This window comes from Somniosus microcephalus, chromosome 2 (genome assembly GCF_052327205.1).
Source record: "Somniosus microcephalus isolate GS21.2 chromosome 2, FLI_Smic_1.0, whole genome shotgun sequence".
NCBI classification, from domain to species: Eukaryota; Metazoa; Chordata; class Chondrichthyes; order Squaliformes; family Somniosidae; genus Somniosus; species Somniosus microcephalus.
In genome coordinates, this window is record NC_140988.1 from 150,022,497 (window position 1) to 150,049,408 (window position 26,912).

The 26,912-nt window shown below is 47.2% G+C and overlaps 1 protein-coding gene across 2 annotated transcripts in view; it reads right to left on the reverse strand.

The window, feature by feature from the left end:
* Positions 1–26,912, reverse strand: part of wdfy3 (WD repeat and FYVE domain containing 3) — a 583,406-nt gene that overhangs the window by 436,519 nt on the left and 119,975 nt on the right. For both annotated transcript variants that reach the window (XM_085963501.1, XM_085963491.1), the window contains exon 2: positions 22,965–23,175. In XM_085963501.1, the coding sequence (XP_085819627.1) occupies positions 22,965–23,144 (180 nt within the window). In that variant the 5' untranslated portion in view covers positions 23,145–23,175. The remainder of the gene's footprint in view (positions 1–22,964; positions 23,176–26,912) is intronic.

Here is a 26,912-nt window from a genome sequence, read left to right on the forward strand (position 1 = left end):
CCAGGGGTATTCAATATTCAGGAAAGACAGGCAAAAAGGAAAAGGAGGTGGGGTAGCATTGCTGGTTAAAGAGGAGATTAACACAATAGTAAGGAAGGATATTAGCTCTGATGATGTGGAATCTGTATGGGTAGAGCTGAGGAATACCAAGGGACAGAAACATTAGTGGGAGTTGTATACAGACCCCCAAACAGTAATGCTGAGGTTGGGGATGGTATTAAACGGGAAATTAGAGATGCGTGCACTAGGGGCACAGCAGTTATTATGGGTGACTTTAATCTACATATAGATTGGGCTAACCAAATTAGTAACAATACTGTAGAGGAGGAATTCCTGGAGTGTATACGGGATGGTTTCCTGGACCAATATGTCAAGGAACCAACTACAGATCAGGCCATCTTAGACTGGGTAATATGTAATGAGAAAGGATTAATTAACAATCTTGTTGTGCGAGGCCCCTTGGGGAGGAGCGATCATAATATGATCGAATTCTTCATTAAGATGGAGTGTGAAGTATTTGAGTCAAGAGACTAGGGTCCTGAATTTAAATAAAGGAAACTACGATAATATGACGTGCGAGTTGGCAAGGATGGATTGGGGAACGTTACTTAAAGGGTTGACAGTGGATAGGCAATGGCAAACATTTAAAGATCGCATGGATGAACTACAGAATTTGTTCATCCCTCCTCGGCATAAAAATAAAACAAAAATGGTGACTCAACCGTGGCTAACAAGGGAAATTAGGGATAGCATAAGATCCAAGGAGAGGACATATAAATTGGCCAGAAAAAGCAGCAAACCTGAGGACTGGGAGTAGTTTAGGATTCAGCAAAGGAGAACAAAGGGATTAATTAAGAGGGGGACAATAGAGTATAAGAGTAAGCTTGCAGGGAACATAAAAACTGACTGTAAAAGCTTCTATAGATATGTGAAGAGAAAAAGATTGGTAAAGTCAAGCGTAGGTCCCTTACAGACAGAATCAGGGCAATTTATAATGGGGAACAAAGAAATGGCGGACCAATTAAACACATACATTGGTTCTGTCTTCACAAAGGAGGACACAAATAAAATCCCAGAGATGTCGGGGAACATAGGGTCTAGTGAGAGGGAGGAACTGAATGAAATCAGTATTTGTAGGGAAATGGTGTTAGGGAAATTGACGGGATTGAAGGCCGATAAATCCCCAGGGCCTGATAATCTACATCCTAGGGTACTTAAGGAAGTAGCCCTAGAAATAGTAGATGCATTGCTGGTCATCTTCCAAAATTCGAAAGACTCTGGAACAGTTCCCATGGATTGGAGGGTAGCTAATGAAACTCCACTATTCAAAAAAGGTGGTAGAGAGAAAAAACGGGGAATTATAGATCGGTAAGCCTCACATCGGTAGTGTGGAAAATGCTAGAGTCCATTATAAAAGATGTAATAGCAGAGCACGTGGAAAACAGTGACAGGATCGGACAAAGTCAACATGGATTTACAAAAGGTAAATCACACTTGACTAATCTACTGGAATTTTTTGAGGATGTAACTGGTAGAATAGATAAGCGAGAACCAGTAGATGTGGTGTATTTGGACTTTCCGAAGGCTTTCAATAAGGTCCTGCATAAGAGATTAGCGTGTAAAGTTAAAGCATATGGGATTGGGGGTAAGGTACTGACTTGGATAGAGAACTGGTTGGCAGACAGGGAGCAAAGAGTTGGAATAAACGGGTCTTTTTCCAAGTGGCAGGCAGTGACTAGTGGGGTACCGCAGGGATCGGTGCTAGGACGCCAGCTATTCACAATATATATTAATGATCTAGACAAAGGAACTAGATGTAATATCTCCAAGTTTGCAGACGACACAAAGCTGGGTGGGCGTGTGTGCTGTGAGGAGGATGCAGAGAAACTCCAGGATGATTTGGACAGGTTGGGTGATTGGGCAGATGCAGCATAATGTGGATAAATGTGAGGTTATCCATTTTGGTGGCAAAAACAGGAAGGCGGATTATTATCTGAACAGCAATAGATTGGGAGAAGGGGAAGTGCAACGAGACCTGGGTGTCCTTGTGCACCAGTCGCTGAAGGTAAGCATGCAGGTGCAGCAGGCGGTTAAGGCGGCAAACGGTATGTTGGCCTTCATAGCGAGAGGATTAGAGTACAGGAGCAAGGATGTCTTGCTGCAGTTGTACAGGGCCTTGGTGAGACCACATCTCGAGTATTGTGTGCAGTTTTGGTCGCCTTATCTGAGGAAGGATGTTCTTGCCATGGAGGGAGTGCAGCGAAGATTCACCAGACTGATACCTGGGATGGCAGGAATGACGTATGTGGTTGACATGGCCCTCGACCGTGTCCGTTCTATCTCCCGCACTTCTGCCCTCACCCCTGCCCCTCACTCCCGGAACCACGATAGGGTTCCCCTTGTCCTCACCTTTCACCCCATCAGCCTCCACATTCAATGGATCATCCTCCGCCATTTCCGCCACCTCCAACGTGATCCCACCACCAAACGCATCTTCCCCTCGCCTTTCAGCATTCTGTAGGGACCGCTCCCTCCGAGACACCCTAGTCCACTCCTCTATCACCCCCAGCACCCCTTCCCCTTCCTGTGCAAGTGCAGGAGATGCAACACCTGCCCTTATACATCCCCGCTTCCCACTGTCCAGGGCCCCAAACACCCCTTCCAGGTGAAACAGCGATTTACTTGTACTTCTTACAATCTAGTATACTGTATTCACTGCTCACGATGTGGTCTCCTCTACATTGGGGAGACCAAACGCAGATTGAGTGACCGCTTTGCGGAACACCTCCGTTCAGTCCGTAAGGGTGACCCCGAGCTTCCAGTTGCCTGTCATTTTATTTCACCGCCCCATTCTCACTCAGACCTCACCGCACTCGGGCTCTTGCATTGTTCCACAGAAATCCAGCGTAAGCTCGAGTAGCAGCACCTCATCTTCCGATTAGGCACTTTACAGCCTTCTGGACTCAATATCGAGGTCAACAATTTCAGATCATAACCTCGGCCCCTATTACACTTTTATATATATTTTTTATCCACACCTTTGTTTTGTGCCCTTCCCCCTTTTTTTCTCTCCCACATGGCAGCTGTCTCTCATTCTGCCAGCGCATTTCACACCTAATCTAGAGCCGTCTTTTGTCTCTTTACTAGCCCTATCACCATCTCGTCTCGTTTTGAATACCTCTTAATGTCTCTTCACTTCTCTTTTGTTCTTTCATCCCCATTTCCTAGCCCCCAAACTGGCCTTATAATCCGATTCATTTCCTGTGTTTTTTCAGTCCTGACGAAGGGTTTCAACCTGAAACGTTGATTCTATTTCTCTCTCCACGGATGTTACCTGGAGTTGAGTTTTTCCAGCACTTTCTGTTGTTATTTTGCTACTATGTCTGCCGGGTGCAAGCTGTGTGGGTGAAGTTTTACATTAAGTTGCAGACCGCAGTCCAAACTTCAGAGCTGATAATAGTTGTGCTCATTTTGAAAGTAAGTACATGCTCTCCTTTCAAAGGGGCTCACTGGTGTATCCTCATTAGTGTTAGCTCAAGAGAGCTATCAAAATGGCAAGTTTTGAGATGTTCATAGGAGGGGTTAAGGATAGAATTTTCATGATCATCGGAAAAGCTTCAATAATTCTCCAATGTTGGGCCCAGGAAAGGAAAACATAGGAACAGAAGTAGGCCACTGAACCCCTCAAACCTGTTCCACAATTGAATGAGATCATGGCTGATCTGCAACCGAACTCCATATACATGCCTTTGGCCCATATCCCTTAATACCTTTGGTTAACAAAAATCTATCAATCTTAGATTTAAAATTAATTGATCTAGCATCAATTGCCGTTTGTGAGTCCTAAACACAAAGGGTGTTAGAAGTTTGGAAGTGTTTCATAATTTCACTCCTGAAAGGTCTGGCTCTAATGTTTAGACTATGCCCCCTAATTCTAGACTCCCCAACCAACGGAAATAGTTTCTCTTTATCTACCCTATCTATTCCCCTTAATATCTTGAAAACTTAGATCAAATCACCCCTTAACCTTCTAAATTCTAGGGAATACAACCTCATTTGTGTAATCGCTCCTCATAATTTAACCCTTGGTGTCCAGGTATCATTCTGGTAAACCTACACTGCACTCCCTCCAAGGCCAATATATCCTTCCTAAGGTGTGGTGCCCAGAACTGTTCACAGTACTCCAGGTGTGGTCTAACCAGGGTTTTGTATAGCTGGAGCATAACTTCTACCCCTTTGTATTCCAGTCCTCTAGATGTGAAGGCCAGCATCCCATTAGCTTTTTTGATTATTTTATGTACCTGTTGATGATATTTTAATGATTTATCTAGCTGGAGCCCCAAGGTTCTTTGGATCGCCACTGTTTTTAGCTTTTCATCATTTAGAAAGTACCCTGTTCTATCCTTTTTAGGTCCAAAGTTGATGACCTCACATTTGCCTACATTGAAATCCATTTGCCACAATTTTGCCCATTCACTTAATTTATTAATATATAAAATAGAAACATAGAAGATAGGAGCAGGAGTAGGCCATTCAGCCCCTTGAGCCTGCTCCGCCATTCAATGCGATCATGGCTGATCATCCAAATTCAGTACCCTGTCCCTGCTTTCTCCCCATATCCCTTGATCCCCTTAGCCTTAAGAAATATATCTAACTCCTTCTTGAATATATTTAATGAATTGGCCTCAACTGTCTTCTGTGGTAGAGAATTCCACAGGTTCACCACTCTCTGGGTGAAGAAATTCCTCCTCATCAGTCCTAAATGGCTTACCCCTTATCCTTAGACTGTGACCCCTGGTTCTGGACTCCCCGCTATCGGGAACAGCCTTCCTGCATCTAGTCTGTTAGAATTTTATAAGTTTCAATGAGATCCCCTCTCATTCTTCTAAACTCTAGCGAATATAAGCCTAATCGACCCAATCTCTCTTCATACGTCATTTCTGCCATCCCAGGTATCAGTCTGGTGAATCTTCGCTGCACTCCCTCCATGGCAAGAACATCCTTCCTCAGATAAGGCGACCAAAACTGCACACAATACTCGAGATGTGGTCTCACCAAGGCCCTGTACAACTGCAGCAAGACATCCTTGCTCCTGTACTCGAATCCTCTCGCTATGAAGGCCAGCATACCATTTGACTTCTTAACCTCCTGCTGCACCTGCATGCTTACCTTCAGCAACTGGTGCACAAGGACACCCAGGTCTCGTTGCACTTCCCCTTCTCCCAATCTATTGCCATTCAGATAATAATCTGCATTCCTGTTTTTGCCACCAAAGTGGATAACCTCACATTTATCCACATTATACTGCATCTGCCATATCGCCCAACCTGTCCAAATCGTTCTGAGTTTCTCTGCATCCTCCTCACAGCACACACCCACCCAGCTTTGTGTCATCTGCAAACTTGGAGATATTACATCTAGTTCCCTCGTCTAGCTCATTAATATATATTGTGAATAGCTGGGGTCCTAGCACCGATCCCTGCGGTACCCCATTAGTCACTGCCTGCCACTTGGAAAAAGACCCGTTTATTCCAACTCTTTGCTTCCCGTCTGCCAACCAGTTCTCTATACAAGTCAGTACCTTACCCCCAATCCCACGTGCTTTAACTTTGCATGCTAGTCTCTTATGCGGGACCTTATCGAAAGCCTTCTGAAAGTCCAAATACACCACATCCACTGGTTCTCCCTTATCTATTCTACCAGTTACATCCTCAAAAAATTCCAGTAGATTAGTCAAGCATGATTTACCTTTTGTAAATCCATGTTGAGTTTGTCCGATCCTGTCACTATCTTCCAAGTGCTCTGCTATTACATCTTTTATAATGGACTCTAGCTTTTTCCCCACTTCTTCTTAGGCAGTCCCTCGGAGCCAAGGATGACTTGCTTCCACATTAAAAATGAGTTCGCAGATGACTGATGAGTCCAATGTGGGACCTAAAGTCTCGGTCACAGGTGGGGTAAATGGTGGTTGAAGGGGCGGGTGGGTGGGGTGCTTGGGTTGAAGTGCGATCCTTGCGCTGCCTGCACTTGGCTTCCACTTGCGCCCAGCAAAGAGACTCGAGGTGTTTGGCGCCTTCCCGGATGCTTCTCCTCCACTTTGTGCGGTCTTGGGCCAGGGATTCCCAGGTGTCGATGGGGATGTCACACTTTTTCAAGGAGGCTTTGAGGGTGTCCTTGAAGCGGTTCCTCTGCCCACCTGGGGCTCTCTTGCCATGCTGGAGCTCCAAGTAGAGCCCTTGTTTTTGGAGTCTCGTACCAGGCATGTGGACAATGTGACCCGTCCATCGGAGCTGATTGAGCACGGTGAAAGCTTCGATGCTGGGGATGTTGGCCTGAGCAAAAACACTGACGTTGGTGCGCCTATCCTGCCAATGGTTTTGCAGGATCTTGAAGAGGCCGCGTTGGTGGTACCTCTCCAGTGCTTTGAGGTGCCTGCTGTACATGGTCCATGTCTCTGAGGCATACAGCAGGGCGGGTGTCACTGCTGCTCTGTAGACCATGAGCTTAGTGCCGGGTTTGAGGTCCTGGTCTTCAAACACTCTCTTCCTCGGGCGACCGAAGGTTGCACTGGCACACTGTGGTGTTGGACTTCGTCGTCAATATCTGCCATGGTTGACAGTAGGCTCCCGAGGTATGGAAAGTGGTCCACGTTATCCAAGGCCTTATCGTGGATTTTGATAATCGGGGGGCAGTACTGTGTGGCGGGGGCAGGTTGGTAGAGGACCTTTGTCTTACGGATGTTTAGCGTAAAGCCCATGCTCTCGTACGCATCGGTGAAGGTGTTGACGATGGTTTGGAGTTCAACCTCCGAGTGAGCGGAGACGCAAGCCTCGTCTGCATACTGTAATTCAACGACAGAGGATGGGACGACCTTGGATCTGGACTGGAGGCGACGGAGGTTGAACAGTTTCCCGTTTGTTCTGTAAATTAGCTCCACTCCAGTGGGGAGCTTACCGAGGGTGAGATGGAGCATTGCACCATTTCCCTACAAATACTGATTTCATTCAGTTCCTCCCGCTCATTAGACCCTATGTTCCCCGACATCTCTGGGAGTTTGTGTCCTCCTTTGTGAAGGCAGAACCAAAGTATGTATTTAATTGGTCCGTCATGTTTTTGTTCCCCATTATAAATTCCCCTGATTCTGACTGCAAGGGACCTACGCTTGACTTCACCAATCTTTTTCTCTTCACATATCTATAGAACTACAGGCACAAGACCTATGTTCCATGCAAGCTTACTCTCATACTCTAGTTTCCCCCTCTTAATTAATCCCTTTGTCCTCCTTTGCTGAAACCTAAACTGCTCCCAATCCTCAGGTTTGCTGCTTTTTCTGGCCAATTTATATGTCCTCTCCTTGGATCTTATGCTATCCCTAATTTCCCTTGTTAGCCACGGTTGCGCCACCTTTTTTGTTTTATTTTTATGCCAAACAGGGGTGAACAAATTCTGTAGTTCATCCATGCGATCTTTAAATGTTTGCCATTGCCTATTCACCGTCAACCCTTTAAGGAACATTCCCCAATCCATCCTAGCCAACTCGCGCCTCATACCATCGTAGTTTCCTTTATTTAAATTCAGGACCCTAGTCTCTGAATCAACTACTTCACTCTCCATCTTAATGAAGAATTATGATCGCTCCTCCCCAAGGGGCCTCGCACAACAAGATTGTTCATTACTCCTTTCTCATTACATAATACCCAGTCTAAGATGGCCTGATCTCTCGTTGGTTCTTCGATGTATTGGTCCAGGAAACCATCCCGTATACACTCCAGGAATTCCTCTTCCACAGTATTGTTACTGATTTGGTTAGACCAATCTACATGTAGATTAAAGTCACCCATAATAACTGCTGTGCCCTTATTGCACGTATTTCTAATTTCCCATTTAATGCCATCTCCAACCTCAGCATTACTGTTTGGGGGTCTGTATACAACTCCCACTAACATTTTCTGCCCCATGGTATTTATCAGCTCTACCCATACAGAGTCCACATCAGAGCGAATATCCTTCCTTACTATTGTGTTAATTTCCTCTTTAACCAGCAATGCTACCCCACCGCCTTTCCCTTTTTGCCTGTCCTTCCTGAATATTGAATACCCCTGGATGTTGAATTCCCAGCCTTGGTCACCCTGGAGCCATGTCTCCGTAATCCCAATTATATCATATCAGTTTACATTTATTTGTGCAGCTAATTCATCCACCTTATTATGAAAGCTCTTCGCATTAAGACACAACGCCTTCAGGCTTATTTTTTTTTTAACACTCTTAGACCTTTTAGAATTATTGTTTACTGCGGCCATGTTTGATTTACACCCTTGATTTCTCAGACTTCCACTTTTGCTTTTCTCCTTCCTGTCTTTTGCTTCTATCCTTGCTTCCCTTTCCTCTGTCTTCCTGCACAGGTTCCCAACCCCCTGCCATTTTAGTTTAAACCCTCCCCAGCAGCACTAGCAAACAGTCCCCTTAGGACATCGGTCCCGGTCCTGCCCAGGTGCAAACCATCCAGTTTGTACTGGTCCCACCTCCCCCAGAACCGGTTCCAATGGCCCAGGAATTTGAATCCCTCCCCCTTGCATCCCTTTGTAATTTTCTGCTTTCATCTACACTGCCGCCTATCTTTGTATCTTTGGATGTGTGGCTTTATATCCCATCCTCTAAGTTGTTAATATATATGGTGAATAGTTAAGGCCTGAACACAGATCCCTGCGGGACACCAAGTCACATCTTGCCAATTAGAGTACATGCCCATTATCCCTATTCTCTGTCTCCTGCCGATGAGCCAATTTCCTAACCAGGTCAATAATTTGCCTTCAATGTCATGGGCTTCAACCTTAGCTAACAGTCTCGAGGGACTTTATCAAATGCCTTCTGGAAGTCCATATAAATAACATCCATAGACATTCCACTGTCCACTACTTAGAACACTACTAATGTATGGAAGAAGATTGGTTATCCAACCATTAGGTTTTAGGACAGTTGTAAAGTAAAAAAAACTGAGATAGGAAGCTCCAGGACAATACAGTGGGTCTGTCACATAATGTTAGTTGAGCATCACTATATTTAATGAGTTACAAAACGTGACCTTAATAGTGCCAACTACAGGCACAAGACCTATGGGATGTTGCAGCCACCCACCATTTTTAATATATAATTATACATATAAAATAGATTCAGTTGGGGGATTCAAAATGTACTTTTTATTTATAAATGCACCATTCTAAAATGGTAAAAGATTTTTTGCGGAAAAATAGTTAGTATACTCTTGATAAAAAAATTATCCAGTAATTTGAATTAAGCAAAAAAGGCAACGTTCATCAAGAATGGACTGTACTGCAATCCAAAAAGGTACTTCATTGTGTGACATGCTTTGATGACATAATAAAGGGCTATACAAATTAAAGTTATTCTTTTCTACAAAAAATTATTTTTGTAACAAAATTTATTTGAATTCTAGTATTTAGTAACTGCTTGCACTTCAGCAGTAGTTCAAAAAGGCCTATTTTATATTTCAAGAACTACAAATACACAACCACTGGTAGAAAACATTAACAATAAATTCAAAACATTCCTAGCAGATTTACAAGCTCCCAGGGTTCATAAGATAGATATGGATGAGAAAGGTCATGCGGCCCATCACAGTTTACCCATCCAGAAGAAATCTAGTCTCCCCTCATGTTTATTAAACGATTTCCGTTTTTTCTTTGCCAGAAGAACTCACTGACATCGATCCTAAATTGGTCTTTTGCAAATTTGAACATCATTGTCCTGCCATAATTTAACTTGAATTCTTTTGGATTATCTTTTCTACATCTTTAGCTTTTTTATTTACCTCTTAGCCACCTTTTTCAATGGCTTAGGTTTCTCCTCTACTTTCCTATAATGACTGAACTGGACATTAAATTAATTTCAGTAACTTAAAGATTCTTCTTACTGGTCAGAGAAATAGTTAACATGTTTATTGTCTTTAAATAACTAGTAATCCTTTTGAATTAATCGCACACTTAGGGGAACTCGTGTTGAATGTATTTTTCTTAAGACAACACTTTCTGTATTGTTTCCTATATTACAACAGTGACTACATTATATGGCTTAAAGGCCTAGAAATTGGGTATAGCCCCACTTGAGGCGTTAGAACTGACGCTGCGCAAAGTTTATAGCCAGACGAAACTTATCGCCGCCTGGCACGATATTGGGTTGCATTGCCCCCAAAGGGGATTGAGGTGCGAATTCAGACGTTGCACAGGCCTCCTAAGGCGCAAAACTTCCGGCGCTACCCAATATCGGCGCGGACGGGCGCAGCGCAGGTGATCTCAATTACCGATAACCACGAGACTTCCAGGCGCCGGCCGGCTCTTAAAGGGGTGGGTCAGTCAGCCTCAGCTTCCACACTCATCGCCCTGTAGGCCTCAGAATCGGCGCTCGCCCTTCTCTGGCGCAAAAAACTTGGTCAAGATGGAGGAGGTGAGACAGAGAGCAGAGCGCTTCAGCACTGAGGCTCTGGAGCAGTTGGTGTCCGCAGTGGAGCGCCGTCGAGATGTTCTCTATCCTGACAATGGCAGGAGGCCGAATCAAAAGGAGTACCGCCGAGCTTGGAGGGATGTTTGTCAGAGGGTCAACTCCAGCAGCATGGCGACCAGGAGCCCTGTTCAGTGCAGGAAGAAATTCAACAACCTCACTCGGGTTGTTAGGGTGAATGTTGTTTATGCAAACTTCTGATTCCCTCCATCTGCACCTGACTTCATGGCTACAGGGTGCGCGATGCCCCAATGGCCATCTGTCAGCATGCACCCATGGCCCTTTCTGGGCACACACATGCACATTTGACTCAAGGCTCTTGTGTAAGGGCTCTTACACCATGGGGGGCATGAGATGATCACTCAGGGCATCATGTAAGGGCTCTTGCACCATGGGGGGCATAAGATGATCACTCAGGGCATCATGTAACAGAACTTCCCCTTCTTTCCCCTGCAGTCCAAGCTGGCGACGATCCACAAGGACCAGCTTCGAACCGGTGGCGGACCTCCACAAGTGGTCACTCTCACGGATCTCGAGGAGAGAGTGCACCAGATTCTTGGAGGACGTCTGTCTGGTCCTGTTACCACTGCAGCTGCCGACCCCATTCTCGACAGCGAGGGTAAGGCTCTCAGCTTTTGCAGCTGTCTCCTTCCACTTGGTCCCCCCGCCAGCATGCTTCCTCAGTGTGCTGCAATCTGCCATTCCTTTCCGCCAACCTGTCCTTTTGCTAAAGCCACTCTTCCACCTCCCTGCTTTCAGATGATGCATCACCAACTGGGGCTCCACGCCCTGAAGCTGCCAGTGCCAGTGCCTCCGGAGACGAGGATCAGGAGGAAGCCGGACCATCCACTGGGGTTCAATTACGTAGGAGCAGCAGGGAGGGAAGGGGCCGACCGCGAAAGAGAAGTCGGTTTCCATCAAGGGGCCAGCAGTTGAGGGAGGTGCCGAGACGTTTCTTTGCCCAAATTCAAGGACTCCCTCACCTGTTGTGATTGTTGGAAATGGTTTGTTTAGTTTTGCGGCTTTGCCAAAGAGTTAACTGTTATTTTGTTAGTTATGGTTTCTGTTGACATGACGTTGTTGTGCTGGAAGGAAGGACTTTTTTGACAATAAAGAAAAGTTTTAATTTACAATGGTACTCGTAACTATTTACACTCATGGTGGCCTTCAGAGGCTTTGTACGATCCGAAGTGCGCAGGACGATTGACACCCATCATTCCGTCAGAGGGGCCTCGAACCGAGTCCTGATGAGCCTCTGACGGATGGCCCTTCCAGTTCCAGGAGCCCTCCCAGTTTCAGGAGCCCTCCCATCTTCCTCCTCCTCCTCGTCCGCATGCTCCTCCTCCTCGTCCGCCTGCTCTTCCTCCTCCTCCTCCGCCTGTTCTGCTGGACCTCGAGGGACAGCTGGCATTGGCTGGGTTCGTCGAATGGCCAAGTTGTGGAGCATGCAGCAGACGACGACGATGCGACCCACTTGCTCCGGCGAGTACGGCAGGGCTCCCCCCGAATGGTCTAGACAGCGGAAACGCTGTTTGAGCACACCAATAGTGTGCTCCACAATGTTCCTGGTCGCCTGATGGCTGCTGTTGTACAGCTCTTCTGCCGGGGTGGCGGGCAAACGGAGTGGGGTCATGAGCCATGGGCAGAGAGGATAGCCCTTGTCACCAAGAAGCCAGCCTCGTGGGTGAGCCGGCCCCTCAAAAAGGTCAGAAACGGAGGTCTGCCGCAGGATGAACGCATCGTGGCTGCTCCCAGGGAATTGCGCGTTGACTGCCATGATCATTTGGCGGTGGTCACAGACCAGCTGGACATTGAGGGAGTGGAACCCCTCGAGGTTGCGGAAGTCCTCAGGATTCAGTAACGGCGCCCGCAAAGCCACGTGTGTGCAATCAATCGCCCCCTGCACCATGGGGAAGTCCGCAATAGCAGCGAAGCCCTGCGCGCGCTCCGCCTGCTTCTCCAGGGTCAGGGGGAAGGTGATGAATTGACACCTTCTTCTATAAAGGGCAGCTGTCACTTGCCGGATGCAACAATGCACTGCAAACAGATATATTCGCAATGTCCCCAGTGGCTGACTGAAAGGATCCGCTGTTGTAAAAGTTGAGGGCAACAGTCACTTTGACGGCCACCGACAGAGAGGTCCTGCACCGTAGACGCGGCTGCAGATCCTCAGCAAGCAGGTGGCACAGCTCAGTCACAACCTCCTTACCGAATCGGAGCCTTCGCACACACTGCTCCTCCGACATGGCAAGGTACGACACCTGCTGCCTGAATACCCTTGCAGCGTATCTTCGGATTGGCCGACCTCCATTGCCCCTCCTCCTTCTGGCCAATCCCGGCCCTCTCTCCCGCCGTCTCTGTGCCCCTTCAAAGTGTCCGGCCATGAGGACGTTCCCCTCCAAAGCAGCTCCCATTCCGATGCCAGACGGGCAACACACTGTAATGTGTAGCGCTCCAACTGCTCCGGACAGGTCTGAAGGTCCCAAGTATTCGAAGGCTAAATCCAAAAAAAACTGCTCAACAGTAGCTCACCAACTCGCTCCAGCAACAATCACAATGAACAGGCCAAGTGGCTGCAGCTTTTATACTAGAGCTGTCCCCTTTAAATAGCGCCCCCGACTCCGAGAAGGGCCTGGGAACGTTCCATCGATCTGTCACTAATAGCGCTAGGCGGAAAGGTTCCGGGCACCACCGAATATCCGGTCAGGGGCTCCAAAAAGGCGTTGCACACTGAAATGACGTCATGATCTGCCTGCGCACGCGGGCGCGCGCTAACAGTTAGCGCAGGCGCTAAATGTATAGTCAATATGGGAGGTGTCGCTATCTTCATTGCGCCCGCCCGAACATTGGGTAACGCCCCAAATTTCGGACTCATTAGGCACTAATCGCTGGCGCTACCAACCGAATTTCTAGGCCAAAGTGTTTTGGGACATTCTGAGGTCATCAAAAGTGCTACATAAATGCAAGTCTTTGTTTTTTTCCCCCAATTTCAGCATATATGTTACCACGGTGAACATTGACACTGTACTTCCTAAATTTCTACAAGGCATAATGCGTCTCAATGCATTATATTGAAACTCATTCTGTTCTCGGGCAATATTTCCAAATGAATTAAATCAGAGATACATCTGGGCATTGTCATATACGAGTATACTATAGACAAGTAAGCCACAATCATTTTCAGCTACAGTAGTTACCTCAATAAGCATGATTATGCCAAATACTCATGTCAACTAAACAAATCACATCTAAGCAACTGTATTCCCTTTAAAACTGTATAGTCAGTCATTATGCAACATTTATGCATTGCATTGTACAACAGTAGTCACCCGGGCCGCAACACATCAAGACCTCTAGTATTATTTATAATTTCTTCCCTTGTTTGTGATCATTAAGATATGTCACACACCTAATAAGCCAAATTGGGAGTTTTTTTTAAATTTGTTTACGGGACGTGGGCGTCGCTGGCAATGCCAGCATTTATTGCCCATCCCTAGTTGCCCTCGAGAAGGTGGTGGTGAGCTACCTTCTTGAACCGCTGCAGTCAGTGTGGTGAAGGGACTCCCAGAGTACTGTTGCGGAGGGTGTTCCAGGATTTTGATCCAGCGACGATGAAGGAACGGTGATATACTTCCAAGTCAGGATGGTGTGTGACTTGGAGGGGAACTTGCAGGTGATGGTGTTCCCATGCGCCTGCTGCCCTTGTCCTTCTAGATGGTAGAGGTCACGGGTTTGGGAGGTGCTGCCGAAGAAGCCTTGGCGAGTTGCTGCAGTGCATCTTGTAGATAGTACACACTGCAGTCACGGTACGCCGGTGGTGGAGGGAGTGAATGTTTAAGGTGGTGGATGGGGTGCCAATCAAGCAGGCTGCTTTGTCCTGGATGGTGTCGAGCTTCTTGAGTGTTGTTGGAGCTGCACTCATCCAGACAAGTGGAGAGTATCCCATCACACTCCAGACTTGTGCCTTGTAGATGCTGGAAAGGCTTTGGGTGTATGACACATCTTACCAAAATAAGATTGTTGCTTCAGTTATTGATACCCATTGCCAGGGAGCCTGGATTAGGATAACAGTGAATGGGAACTGGCTGTAGGAAGGGTCAACAACATCCATAACATTAACTATATGGGAAATAGAGAAGTGTCGCTGAATTGGGACGCCCAAATGAGACAGTCATGTAATTTGTATGTACAAACTTTTATATGGAGTAATTATTCTATGGATTTCAAGGGCAACAATTTATCCTAACACAGCTTTTCACATTGACATTGGCTTCCTTGCAGGGGTTACAGTTCCATGGGCAACCGTCACCTTCCAATACCTCAACTAAGTGGCCATCATTCATAAGTGAGCCTTGACAATTAACGCTGAGAGTATTTGACAATGGAGATCATCACAGAAAATTCTGGGGTCAGCTCACATCCACATATTCATATTTGCAGGTGGCTGGATAGCAGTCAGCAGTGGGAACCCTAAACAGTTTTTACTTGTGCAACCCACGCATGCTGTAGCTCATTGACCAGGAATTTGTGGTCAGCAGCGAAGCGACGGGGATCCCCGCTGACCTCGAAGAAAGCTGTCCATAAAGATCTTACTACCTCTGTGGCAAAAACTTTAGCTTTCTTGACGTTAAATTGATTGTAGCGCTGTCAAAAGGGGATCCCCAGCATAGAGCAGCAGTGATGCCATCAAGCTGTCTGAGCTGCCAATCACATTAAGAATTCTCAGCCAGCAAACCAGAAAATAAAAAGCACAGATTATCAAATCACTTTTAAACATTTTTACAGAGAGCAAAATAAAGATTGGGACATGCACAGTGTTAAGGTAGAAGCTGAAGTATCAAACAAACTTTGGAAAAAAAAAATTTAACAAAATATTTATTATTTTAAAAATCTAGTATTTTTTAATCATAATAGAGCAATTGCCATTCCACACATATAAAATTAGTTTTTCAGGATCAGAATGGTTGTTCAGCATTCAATATGCTGTTAAAAAACCTAGTTACACCTATTCCAACAAGGTTTAACTTTTTATGGGGTATTTAACAGCGATATTAGATTGGAAAAGCTTAAGTTTTCATCAGTTCAACTGATTTCACCGATTGCCGGCTGTGGGTTCAGGTCCACAGCACAGCCTGTGGCGGAGGAGGGAATGACTGACCTCAACTTCAGGATTTCCGCGTTTATCTGCACATGCGCTAAATCCTGAAGTTAGTCCATTTCAGAGGGATAATGACAGTGAATGCTGACAGTTTCGCCGTCATTACCACCACAAAATTCGGGCCTTTGTAGCAACTCTATTGCTGCCCCGGCTGAGATCAGCTAACTCAGCAACTACAGAATATCATACTTGGAACCTGATGCGCTATCAATTACTCATAAAAGACTGAGAGTTAAGAGAGTAACTAAAGGCTTTTATTAACAAAAGAATGAAGGTCTGCCTCGAGTGGTCGACCGGTCCAGAAATACAAAGGGCTGGGGAGCAGTCACCTTTATACTAGGACTTGTGGGAGGAGTCAGCCGAGGCATGTACACAGTGGAATACAAAGAGTGGTTTACCACATTCACCCCTTGTTTAAAATTGAGTCCGGCGGGGTGAAGTGTATTAAAAGTTAGTGTATTGGAGTCTCTCCGGAGGTCTTGTCTGCCGCTGTGATCGGCGTGGCGACGGCAGGGGTAGTGGAGCTTCCGGCGTAGAGTCCTGCGTGGGCTGTGGCACAGGCGTGTCGTCCTCGTAGATGTCGAGCAGGTCGCGGGGCCCAGGCCTGCCGTCTGCTGGGGCTGGATATCGGATCGTGGGGGGGGGGGGGGGTGGTAGTGAGTACTGGGTTACTGCGGCCCCCGAGGGTGCAAGGTCTCTTATGGAGACTGTGTCCTCCCGCCCGTCCGGGTATGCAATGTAAGCATACTGGGGGTTGGCGTGGAGGAGGTCGACCCTCTCAACCAGGGGGTCCGTTTTATGGGTCCTCACGTGCCTTCTCAGTAGGACCGGCCCTGGGGACGTCAGCCATGGCGGTAGCGATGTCCCCGATGTGGACTTCCTTGGGAAGACAAACATTTTCTCATGAGGGGTGGCGTTAGTGGCAGTGCAGAGCAGTGACCGAATAGAGTGGAGCGCATCGGGGAGCACATCCTGCCAGCGGGAGGTTGGAAGGCCCCTAGACTTTAAGGCTAGCAGGGCGGCCTTCCAAACTGTCGCATTTTCTCTTTCCACCTGTCCGTTCCCCCGGGGGTTATAACTGGTGGTCCTGCTTGTGGCAATACCCTTAGTTAGCAGGTACTGACGGAGTTCGTCGCTCATAAACGATGAGCCCCGGTCGCTATGGATATAGCTGGGGAAACCGAACAGGGTGAAGAGGTCGTTCAGACATTTAATGACCGTGGCACTGGTCATGTCCGGGCAGGGGATGGCGAACGGGAAACGGGAGTACTCATCAATAATATTGAGGAAGTACACATTGCGGTCGGAGGAGGGGAGAGGCCCTTTAAAATCAACGCTCAGGCGCTCGAAGGGGCGAGTGGCTTTTATCAGGTGGGCCCTGTCTGGTCTATAAAAGTGCGGTTTGCACTCAGCGCAGACTTGGCAGTTCCTGGTCATGGTCCTGACCTCCTCAATAGAGTAAAGCAGGTTGCGGGCCTTGATGAAGTGGAAGAACCTGGTGACCCCCGGGTGGCAGAGGTCATTGTGGAGGGCCCGCAGTCTATCGATCTGCGCGCTGGCGCAGGTGCCACGCGATAGAGCATCCGGGGGTTCATTGAGCTTCCCGGGCCGGTACAAGATCTCGTAATTGTAGGTGGAAAGTTCGATTCTCCACCTCAAGATCTTGTCATTTTTGATTTTGCCCCTCTGCTTGTTGTTAAACATGAAAGCAACTGAACGTTGGTCAGTGAGCAGGGTAAATCGTTTTCCGGCCAGGTAGTGCCTCCAATGACGCACAGCCTCCACAATCGCCTGGGCCTCCTTCTCAACAGCGGAGTGTCTGGTCTCCGGGCCTTGGAGGGTTCGTGAAAAGAAGGCCACGGGTCTCCCCGCCTGATTGAGGGTAGCGGCCAGGGCAAAGTCGAACGCGTCGCTTTCCACCTGGAAGGGGATGGATTCATCCACTGCGTGCATGGTGGCTTTGGCAATGTCTTCCTTGATACGGTGGAAGGCTAAGCGGGCCTCTGCCGTCAAGGGAAAAGAGGTGGACTTGATCAGCGGATGGGCCTTGTCCGCATAGTAGGGGACCCACTGGGCATAATAGGAGAAAAACCCTAGGCACCTCTTCAGGGCCTTGAGGCAGTGGGGCAGTGGAAGTTCCATAAGGGGACGCATCCGGTCGGGGTCGGGGCCAATGACTCCGTGTTCCACAACACAGCCAAGGATGGCAAGGCGGTTTGTGCGGAATATGCACTTCTCCTTGTTATATGTCAGGTTCAGGAGTTGGGCGGTGCGGAGGAATTTTGAGAGGTTTGTGTCATGGTCCTGCAAGTCACGGCCGCAGATGGTCACATTGTCCAGATATGGGAAAGTGGCCTGCAACGCATTTTGATCTACCATCCGGTCCATCTCCCTTTGGAAGACGGAGACCCCGTTGGTGACGCCAAAGGGAACCCTAAGGAAGTGGTAGAGGCGGCCGTTTGCCTCAAAGGCAGTATACTGGCGGTCCTCAGGGCAGATAGGGAGCTGGTGGTACGCTGATTTCAGGTCAATGGTCGAGAAGACGCGGTACTGCGCGATCTGGTTGACCATATCAGCTATGCGGGGGAGTGGGTAGGCGTCCAGCAGGGTGTAGCGATTTATTGTCTGGCTGTAGTCGATGACCAGGCGCTGCTTCTTGCCGGTCTTAACGACCACAACCTGGGCTCGCCAGGGGCTGGTGCTGCCCTCAATAATCCCTTCCTTCAGGAGCCGCTCCACTTCGGTTTTAATGAAAACCCTGTCCCCGGCACTGTATCGCCTGCTCTTTGTGGCGATGGGCTTACAGTCTGGGGCGAGGTTAGCCAACAGTGGTGGGGGGGTTACTCTGAGTGTGGAGAGGTTGCACCTGGTGCGCGGCGGGCAATTTGGGAGCTGCTGGCTGCGGACTGTGAGTGGGGGTAGGGGTCCACCGTACGCCATCGTAACACTTTTAAGGTGGCACTGAAAATCTAACCCCAGCAGGACGGCAGCGCAGAGGTCAGGCAGGACCAGAAGTTTAAAATGATCGTACACGGTCCCGTCTACTACGAGTGTCACTGCGCAGTAGCCGCCGATGTCCGCCGACTGGGACTCGGAGGCCATAGAAATCCGCTGGTGCGCAGGCAGGACTGGGAGAGAGCAACGCCGCACCGTGTCGGGGTGGATGAAGCTCTCCGTGCTCCCAGAGTTAAAAAGGCAGATTGTATCGTGGCCATTTACCTTAATGTCCATTGTGGAACTGGCCAGCTGGTGCGGTCTCGCTTGGTCCAGTGTAACGGATGCCAGCGTAGGGGTCGGTGTGTCGCTGCGGGTATCAGATGAGGCGGTGTTGGGGGCCTGCTGCGTTCCGGCTGTCGTCCAAGATGGCGGCGTCCATGATCCCCATGTGGCTGGAGGCGTCCAAAATGGCTGCTGTACCGGTGGTTCGCACATGGCCGGGGAGGCCCAAGATGGCGGCCCGCATGGCCCACACGCGGCGCTGCTGGGGTTCGGGGTGGCTTTGGCCCTGCAGACGTTAGCGTAGTGTCCCTTCTTCCCGCAGCCCGAGCAGATCGCATTTTTCGCCGGGCCGCGCGCTCTGGGGTGTTTTGCCTGGCCACAGAAGTAGCATTTCTGGCCTTGGGGCACTGCTGTCTGGCCTTGGGACACTGCTGCGGTAGTTGGGCCGTTGCTGGGGTGTGGCTGGGGTGGCACGGCGCTATGAGGCGGTCCTACCGTGTCCCAGGCTGTCATTCCCCGTGGCGTCCACGGTGCAGAGGAGTAGGCATCCATGCCCCGGTAGGCTGCATCCAATGATAGTGCGAGTTCAGAGGCCTTGTTGAGGTCGAGGTCACTCTGCTCCAACAGTCGCTGTCGGGTGTAATTGGATCTGTGGCCCGCTACAAAAGCGTCCCGGATAAGTTCCTCTGTGTACACGGCGGCCTTTACATCCTTACAACCACAGGCCCGGCCGAGCACAGACAGTGCCTGAAGGTATTCCACGGTCGATTCCCCAGGTTGTTGTTTACGACTCCCCAGAAGGTGCCTGGCGTACACTTCGTTCACTGGGCGCGTGTACTGGTCCTTGAGGAGCTTGATAGCGTCCGCGTACGAGGTCGCGTCTTGGATGACCGAGTACACTCGGTGGTTCACTTTGGAGGTCAGGACATCCAGTTTGTCCTCGTCCGATTTGATTGCTGCGGAGGCGGTCAGGAATTTTTCGAAACACTTAAGCCAGTGAGTAAACTTGGTGGATGAGTCCGCCTCCCGATGATCTAAGTCCAGGCATGCTGGTGTGAGGATCTTCTCCATTATAAAAATTTTGTTAATAAAATTGATGCGCTATCAATTACTCATAAAAGACTGAGAGTTAAGAGAGTAACTAAAGGCTTTTATTAACAAAAGAATGAAGGTCTGCCTCGAGTGGTCGACCGGTCCAGAAATACAAAGGGCTGGGGAGCAGTCACCTTTATACTAGGACTTGTGGGAGGAGTCAGCCGAGGCATGTCCAGGCATGTACACAGTGGAATACAAACAGTGGTTTACCACAGAACCGTCCTTGTTTTTGTGCTGAGACAAGATTAAATCTGAAAGGCATTGGCAGGAGCCCCCTCAGTAGGGTACTGAGGGGGTTGCCATATCATCGAAGGTGCTGTACTTTCAATGAGATATTAAATCGAGGCCATGACTGCCCACTCAGGTGGACGTAAAAGATCCCATAGTACTATTCAAAGAGGAGATGGGGGGTTTCTCTCATTATCCTGGCCAACATTTATCCCTCAAGTAACACCACAAAAAAACTGGATTAACTGGTCATTCATCTTATTGCTGTTTATGGGACCTTGCTGTACACAGATTGACTGCCACATTAGCTTACATAACAGTGGCAACATTTCAAAAGTGGCTAGATGGGCTTTTGGATATCTTGAAAACATGAACTGCACTATATAAATGCTAATTCATTATTTTTATTCTTCATATCTCAAGGTTATGAACAGCAATGTTCTAGAATAAAGGAAACATGCAGCTTACTATGGAGAAAGACGATGCAGACATAGAAATCGGGCAAGGGGACTGTGACATACTTGAACATATTAGCATCGAGAGGGAGGAGGTGCTAGCGGTTTTAGCGGGCCAAAAAGTGGAAAAATCCCCAGGCCCGGACGAGATGTATCCCAGGCTGCTGTGGGAGGCAAGGGAGGAGATTGCAGGGGCTCTGACACTAATTTTCAGAACCTCTCTGGCCACAGGGGATGTACCAGAGGACTGGAGAACAGCTAACGTAGTACCATTATTCAAGAAGGGTAGCAGGGATAAACCAGGGAATTACAGGCCAGTGAGTCCAACATCTGTGGTGGGGAAATTATTGGAAAAAATTCTGAGGGACAAAATTAATCTCCACTTGGAGAGGCAAGGATTAATCGGGGATAGTCAGCATGGCTTTGTCAAGGGTAAATCATGTCTAACAAATCTGATCGAATTTTTCGAGGGGGTGACTAGGGGGGTGGATGAGGGAAATGCTGTGGATGTGGTTTACATGGACTTCAGTAAAGCTTTTGACAAAGTCCCGCATAGGAGACTGGTCAAGAAGGTAAGAGCCCATGGGATCCAGGGTGCCTTGGCGCGTTGGATCCTAAACTGGCTGAGTGGCAGGAGGCAGAGGGTGATGGTTGAAGGTTGCTTTTGTGACTGGAAGCCTGTGTCCAGTGGGGTACCTCAGGGATCGGTGCTGGGTCCCTTGTTGTTCGTGATCTACATAAATGATTTGGATGAGAATGTAAAAGGTATGATCAGTAAGTTCGCAGATGACACGAAAATTGGTGGGGTGGTAAATTGCGAGGAGGAAAGCCTCCGGCTACAGGACGATATAAACGGGTTGGTCAGATGGGCGGAAAAGTGGCAAATGGAATTTAACCCTGAAAAGTGCGAGGTGATGCATTTTGGACGGACAAATAAGGCAAGGGAATACACAATGAGTGGTAGGACCCTAGGAAGTACAGAGGGTCAGAGGGACCTTGGTGTACATGTACATAGATCCCTGAAGGCAGCGGAGCAGGTAGATAAGGTGGTTAAAAAGGCATATGGGATACTTGCCTTCATTAGCCGAGGCATAGAATATAAGAGCAGGGAGGTTATGATGGAGCTGTACAAAACGCTGGTGAGGCCACAGCTGGAGTACTGTGTGCAGTTCTGGTCGCCTCACTATAGGAAGGATGTGATTGCTTTGGAGAGGGTGCAGAGAAGATTCACCAGGATGTTACCTGGGATGGAGCGCCTCAGCTATGAAGAGAGGCTGGACAGGCTGGGGTTGTTTTCCTTGGAGCAGAGAAGGCTGAGGGGGGACCTGATTGAGGTGTACAAAATAATGAGGGGCATAGATAGGGTAGATAAAGAGGAACTTTTCCCCTTAGTGGGGGGGTCAATAACAGAGGGGCATAGATTCAGGGTAAGGGGCAGGAGATTTAGAGGGGATTTGAGGAGGAACTTTTTCACCCAGAGGGTGGTTGGAATGTGGAACTCAATGCCTGAAAGGGTGGTGGAGGCAGGAACCCTCACAACATTCAAGAAGCATTTGGATGAGCACTTGAAATGCCATTGCATACAAGGCTATGGACCAAATGCTGGAAAATGGGATTAGACTGGACAGGGATGGATGGGCGGCGCAGACACGATGGGCCGAAGGGCCTCTTTCTGTGCTGTAAAACTCTATGACTCTATGACTCTACTAAAAGGTCTTTGAAATTTAAAAAAAAATGCGACGTACAAATACTATCAGTTGTTAAAAATCGAATTTCCTTCTGGTATTTATAGGAGAGAGAAAATAAAGCAAATAGTAAGAGAGCAGCGACACACAATTCAGCACAAATTTACAAATGCAATCCATTTGCAAGGCAGTCCTCAAGAACATTAGTATCGTACTCCCTGCAGTAATATTATTAACCAAACTAGTACTGCCTAGGAAAGATAAATAACCCTGAAAGCAACCCTAACCTTAGCACACCCTTTGCTTACAAACGTGCGAGTGCTCAACCTTGAATCATCCAAAACAAACCGTTAAGATTACAAGCTATTTTAAGTATATAGGCCCGCCTAAGAGAATCAAACCAAGACTGGAGGAACTCATTACATCCATGGGCATAAACAGTCAACAATATAAAATTAGATTCCATGGCTATTCATCTTTCTTTCAGTTCTGTCTTAGGTTATAATTGGTGAAGACTAAGTTGTCCTTGCCTAAAGATGAATGCTTTCTTATCTGACAAACAGCTACCATTACTTCCCTCTACTAGTGCTACCTGGTGCCTGTACTCACCCTGTTAAAAACTGGCAGCATCATGTAGAGCTTTTCCTCCTGTTCCTTCTGTGTCATGTGCCGTGGTGAATGACACAGTTCCATGAAGAGGCGACGCAAGTGCATAAGGCCAAGTGCATTATCCTGAGGACTACATTCCTCCTGCCGTGGTCGGCCCATGATCCTCTTCACCATGTTCATTTTTCCCAGCTTCCTGAAAACACGACCAATCCTGTTGAATAATAGTTTTAGTATTAATGCAGCCAATTGAGGTCAGACATTTTTACATATAGCTCTATTTACATAGTAAACTCAGTTTATCCAGAGAATACTTAATAGATTTCACCTTAGGTTTTCACTCACAAAATCTTTACATTAATGATTTTTGAGAAATTTCTGAAGTAGATTTTTCTTTCAAGAGATTTCAGGACTTTTCTGAATTTACAGCATTAATTAAATAATAAAACATAGCTGATTACATTTTACATTTTGGTGCAAAAATGTTACGGCATTCTTGGGAAGATCAAAATAATCACTTAAAAATCAATAAATACCGAGGATCAATAAGGCTTGAATATTGGATCTCAAAGGGGTAGGGGCAGGTGGTAGAAAATGTGTCTAGAAACCATTTTGATTCAAGGTTTCTAGAACATTTCAGTAAGGTGTATGCAGTTGATTACGACATTTGCTTGGAGGTTCTCATCACACGGCACCAAATAAATATGGTTAATTTCAAAATATTAAACTTTCCAAATCCATTTTAAACAAAAAGGGACTTCCTCTCTCCCCTCCCTCCCCCACCCCCAAGAGGAACTCAATTGTACATTTATACCAGACAAGAAATACAAATACTTTATAGAAAATCAAAATACCGCACATGTTGGAAATCTGAAATAGAAACAGAAAATGTTGGAAATACTCAGATGATCAGGCAGTATCTGTGGAGAGAGAAACAGTGTTAACGTTTCAGGTCGATGACCTTTCGTCAGAACTGGAAAAAGTTAGAGATTAACAGTTTTTAAACAAGTACAGGGGCAAGGAAAGGGGGAGGGGCGGAAAGGACAAAAGGGAAGGTCTGTGATAGGGTGAAAGGCAGGAGAGATTAAATGACAAAAGGAATGATTGTACAAAGAACAGAAGAAATAGGAGCAGGAGTAGGCCATTCGGCCCCTCGAGCCTGCTCCGCCATTCAATATGATCATGGCTGATCTGATCTTGGCCTCAACTCCCCACTCCCCATAACCCTCGATTCCCATGTTTTTCAAAAATCTGTCTAGCTCCATCTTGAATATATTCAACGACTCAGCCTCCACAGCTCTCTGGGGTAGAGAATTCCAAAGATTCACAACCCTCAGAAGAAATTCCTCCTCATCTCCGTTTTAAACGGGCGACCCCTTATTCTGAAACTCTGCCACCTAGTTCGAGATTTCCCCACGAGGGGAAACATTCTCCTTGCATCTACCCTGTCAAGCCCCCTCAAAATCTTATGTTTCAATAAGATCACCTCTTATTCTTCTAAACTCCAATGAGTATAGGCCCAATCTGCTCAACCTTTCCTCATAAGACAAACCCTTCAACTCAGGAATCAACCGAGTAAACCTTCTCTGACTTGCCTCTAATGCAAGTATATCCTTCCTTATATAAGGAGACCAAACTGTACGCAGTACTCCAGGTGTGGTCTCACCAACGCCCTGTACAGTTGTAGCAAGACTTCCCAACTTTTATACTCCATCCCCCTTGCAGTAAAGGCCAATATTCCATTTGCTTTCCTAATTACTTGCTGTACCTGTATGCTAACTTTTTGTGTTTCATGCACAAGGACCCCCAGGGTCCTTTTGTTCTGCAGCATTTTGTCCACCTTTAGTCCCATTATTTTACCGAGTACTTTTTCTTTAGTGATAGTGATTGTTTCAAGTTCCTCCCTCCCTATAGCCCTATCAATTATTATTGGAATGCTTTTAGTGTCTTCTACTGTGAAGACTGATACAAAATGTTTGTTCAAAGTCTCTGCCATTTCCATTTCCCATTAATTCCCCAGTCTCATCCTCTAAAGGACCAACGTTTACTTTAGCTACTTTCTTCCTTTAGAAGCTTTACCTGTAGAAGCTCTTACTGTTTTTATATTTTTAGCTAGTTTACTCTCATAATCTATCTTCTCCCTCTTTATTTTTTTAGTCATCCTTTGCTGGTTTCTAAAAATTTCCCAATCCTCTGGCCTACCACTAATCTTTGCAACATTGTATGTCTTTTCCTTCAATTTGATACCATCCTTAACTTCCTTGGTTAGCCACGGATGGTTTATCCTTCTCCTACAGTCTTTCTTTCTCACTAGAATAAACCTTTGCTGAGAGTTATGAAATATCTCTTTAAATGTCTGCCACTGCTCATCTACCATCTTACCCTTTAATCTATTTTCCTAGTCCACTTTAGCCAACTCTGTCTTCATACCTTTGTAATTGCCTTTATTTAAGTTTAGGACACTAGTTTCAGACACAAGTTTCTCACCCTCAAACTGAATTTGAAATTCAATCATGCTATGATCACTCTTCCCTAGAGGATCCTTTACAATGAGATCATTAATTAATCTTGTCTCATTACACAGAGAACGGAATAGAGTCCTTACTGGATGGGAGGAAGTGTAGTCCAGGTAGATGAGGGAGTCAGTGGGCTGAAAGTGGATGTTTGTTGATAACCTATACCCGGAAATGGAGACAGAGAAGTCGAGGAAGGGAAGGGTCGAGTCAGAGATGGACCATGTGAAGGTGAGGAAAGGGTGGAAATTGGAAGTAAATCGAATGACATTTTCCAGTTCAGGGTGAGATCAGGAAACAGCACCGATAGTCATCAACGTACCGGAAAAAGAGGTGAGGGAGGGGACCAGGGTAGGAGTGGAACAAAGAATGTTCCACATATCCCATGAAAAGGCAGGCATAGCTAGGACGCATGTGGGTACACATAACAACATCTTTTATTTGGAGGAAGTGAGTGGAGTCAAAGGATAAGTTGTTCAATGCGAGAACAAGTTCAACCAGGCGGAGGAGGGTGGTGATGGATGGGGAATGGTTGGGGCTCTGTTCAAGGAAGAAGCTGAGCACCCTCAGGCGTCCTTCCTGGTGGAGGATGGAGGTGTAGAAGGATTGGACGTCCATGGTGAAAAGGAGACAGTTGGGGCCAGGAAACTGGAAACTGTTAAAGTGGCGGAGGGCGTTGGAAGAGTCATGGATGTAGGTGGGAAGAGACTGGACAAGGGAAGAAAAAGAGTCGCGATAGGAAGAAATAAGTTCCGTGGGGCAAGAACAGGCCGAATTATAGGTCTAACCAGGGCAGTCCATGGGAAGGAGGTAGAAGCAAGCTGTGTGGGGTTGGGGGAACTATAAGGTTGGCAGCCGTGGATGGACGATCTCCAGAGGAGAGGTGGTTACTCAACAGGACACTGCAGAAAATGTGCCAACTTCATTTACTTATTTCCACCCTATTCCTATCCGACTGCCGATAAGCCAACTTCAATTCCTGGCCCACATGTTAGCTGATATTGTTAACAGTTCCCTCTCATCAGGTAGTGTCCCCCTCCTCTTCAAATCTCCTCCTCCAATGCCTCGGCAGTGGTATACAGTTGGAAGGGAGTGGCCTTGAGAGTCTTCAACATTAACTCCAGACTCCATGAAGTCTCATGGCATCAGGTCAAACATGGGCTAGCAAAGCCACCTGCCGATTACCACCTACTGCCCTCCCTCAGCTGATGGATCAGTACTCCTCCATGTTGAACACCACTTGGAAGAAGCACCGAGGGTAGCAAGGGCACAGAACATACTTTGGATGGGGGACTTCAATGCCCATCACCAAGAGTGGCTCGGTATCACCACTACTAACCAAGCTGGCCGAGTCCTGAAGGACATAGCTGCCACACTGGGCCTGCGGCAGGTAGTGAGAGAACCAACACGAGGGAAAAATCTACTTGACCTCATCCTC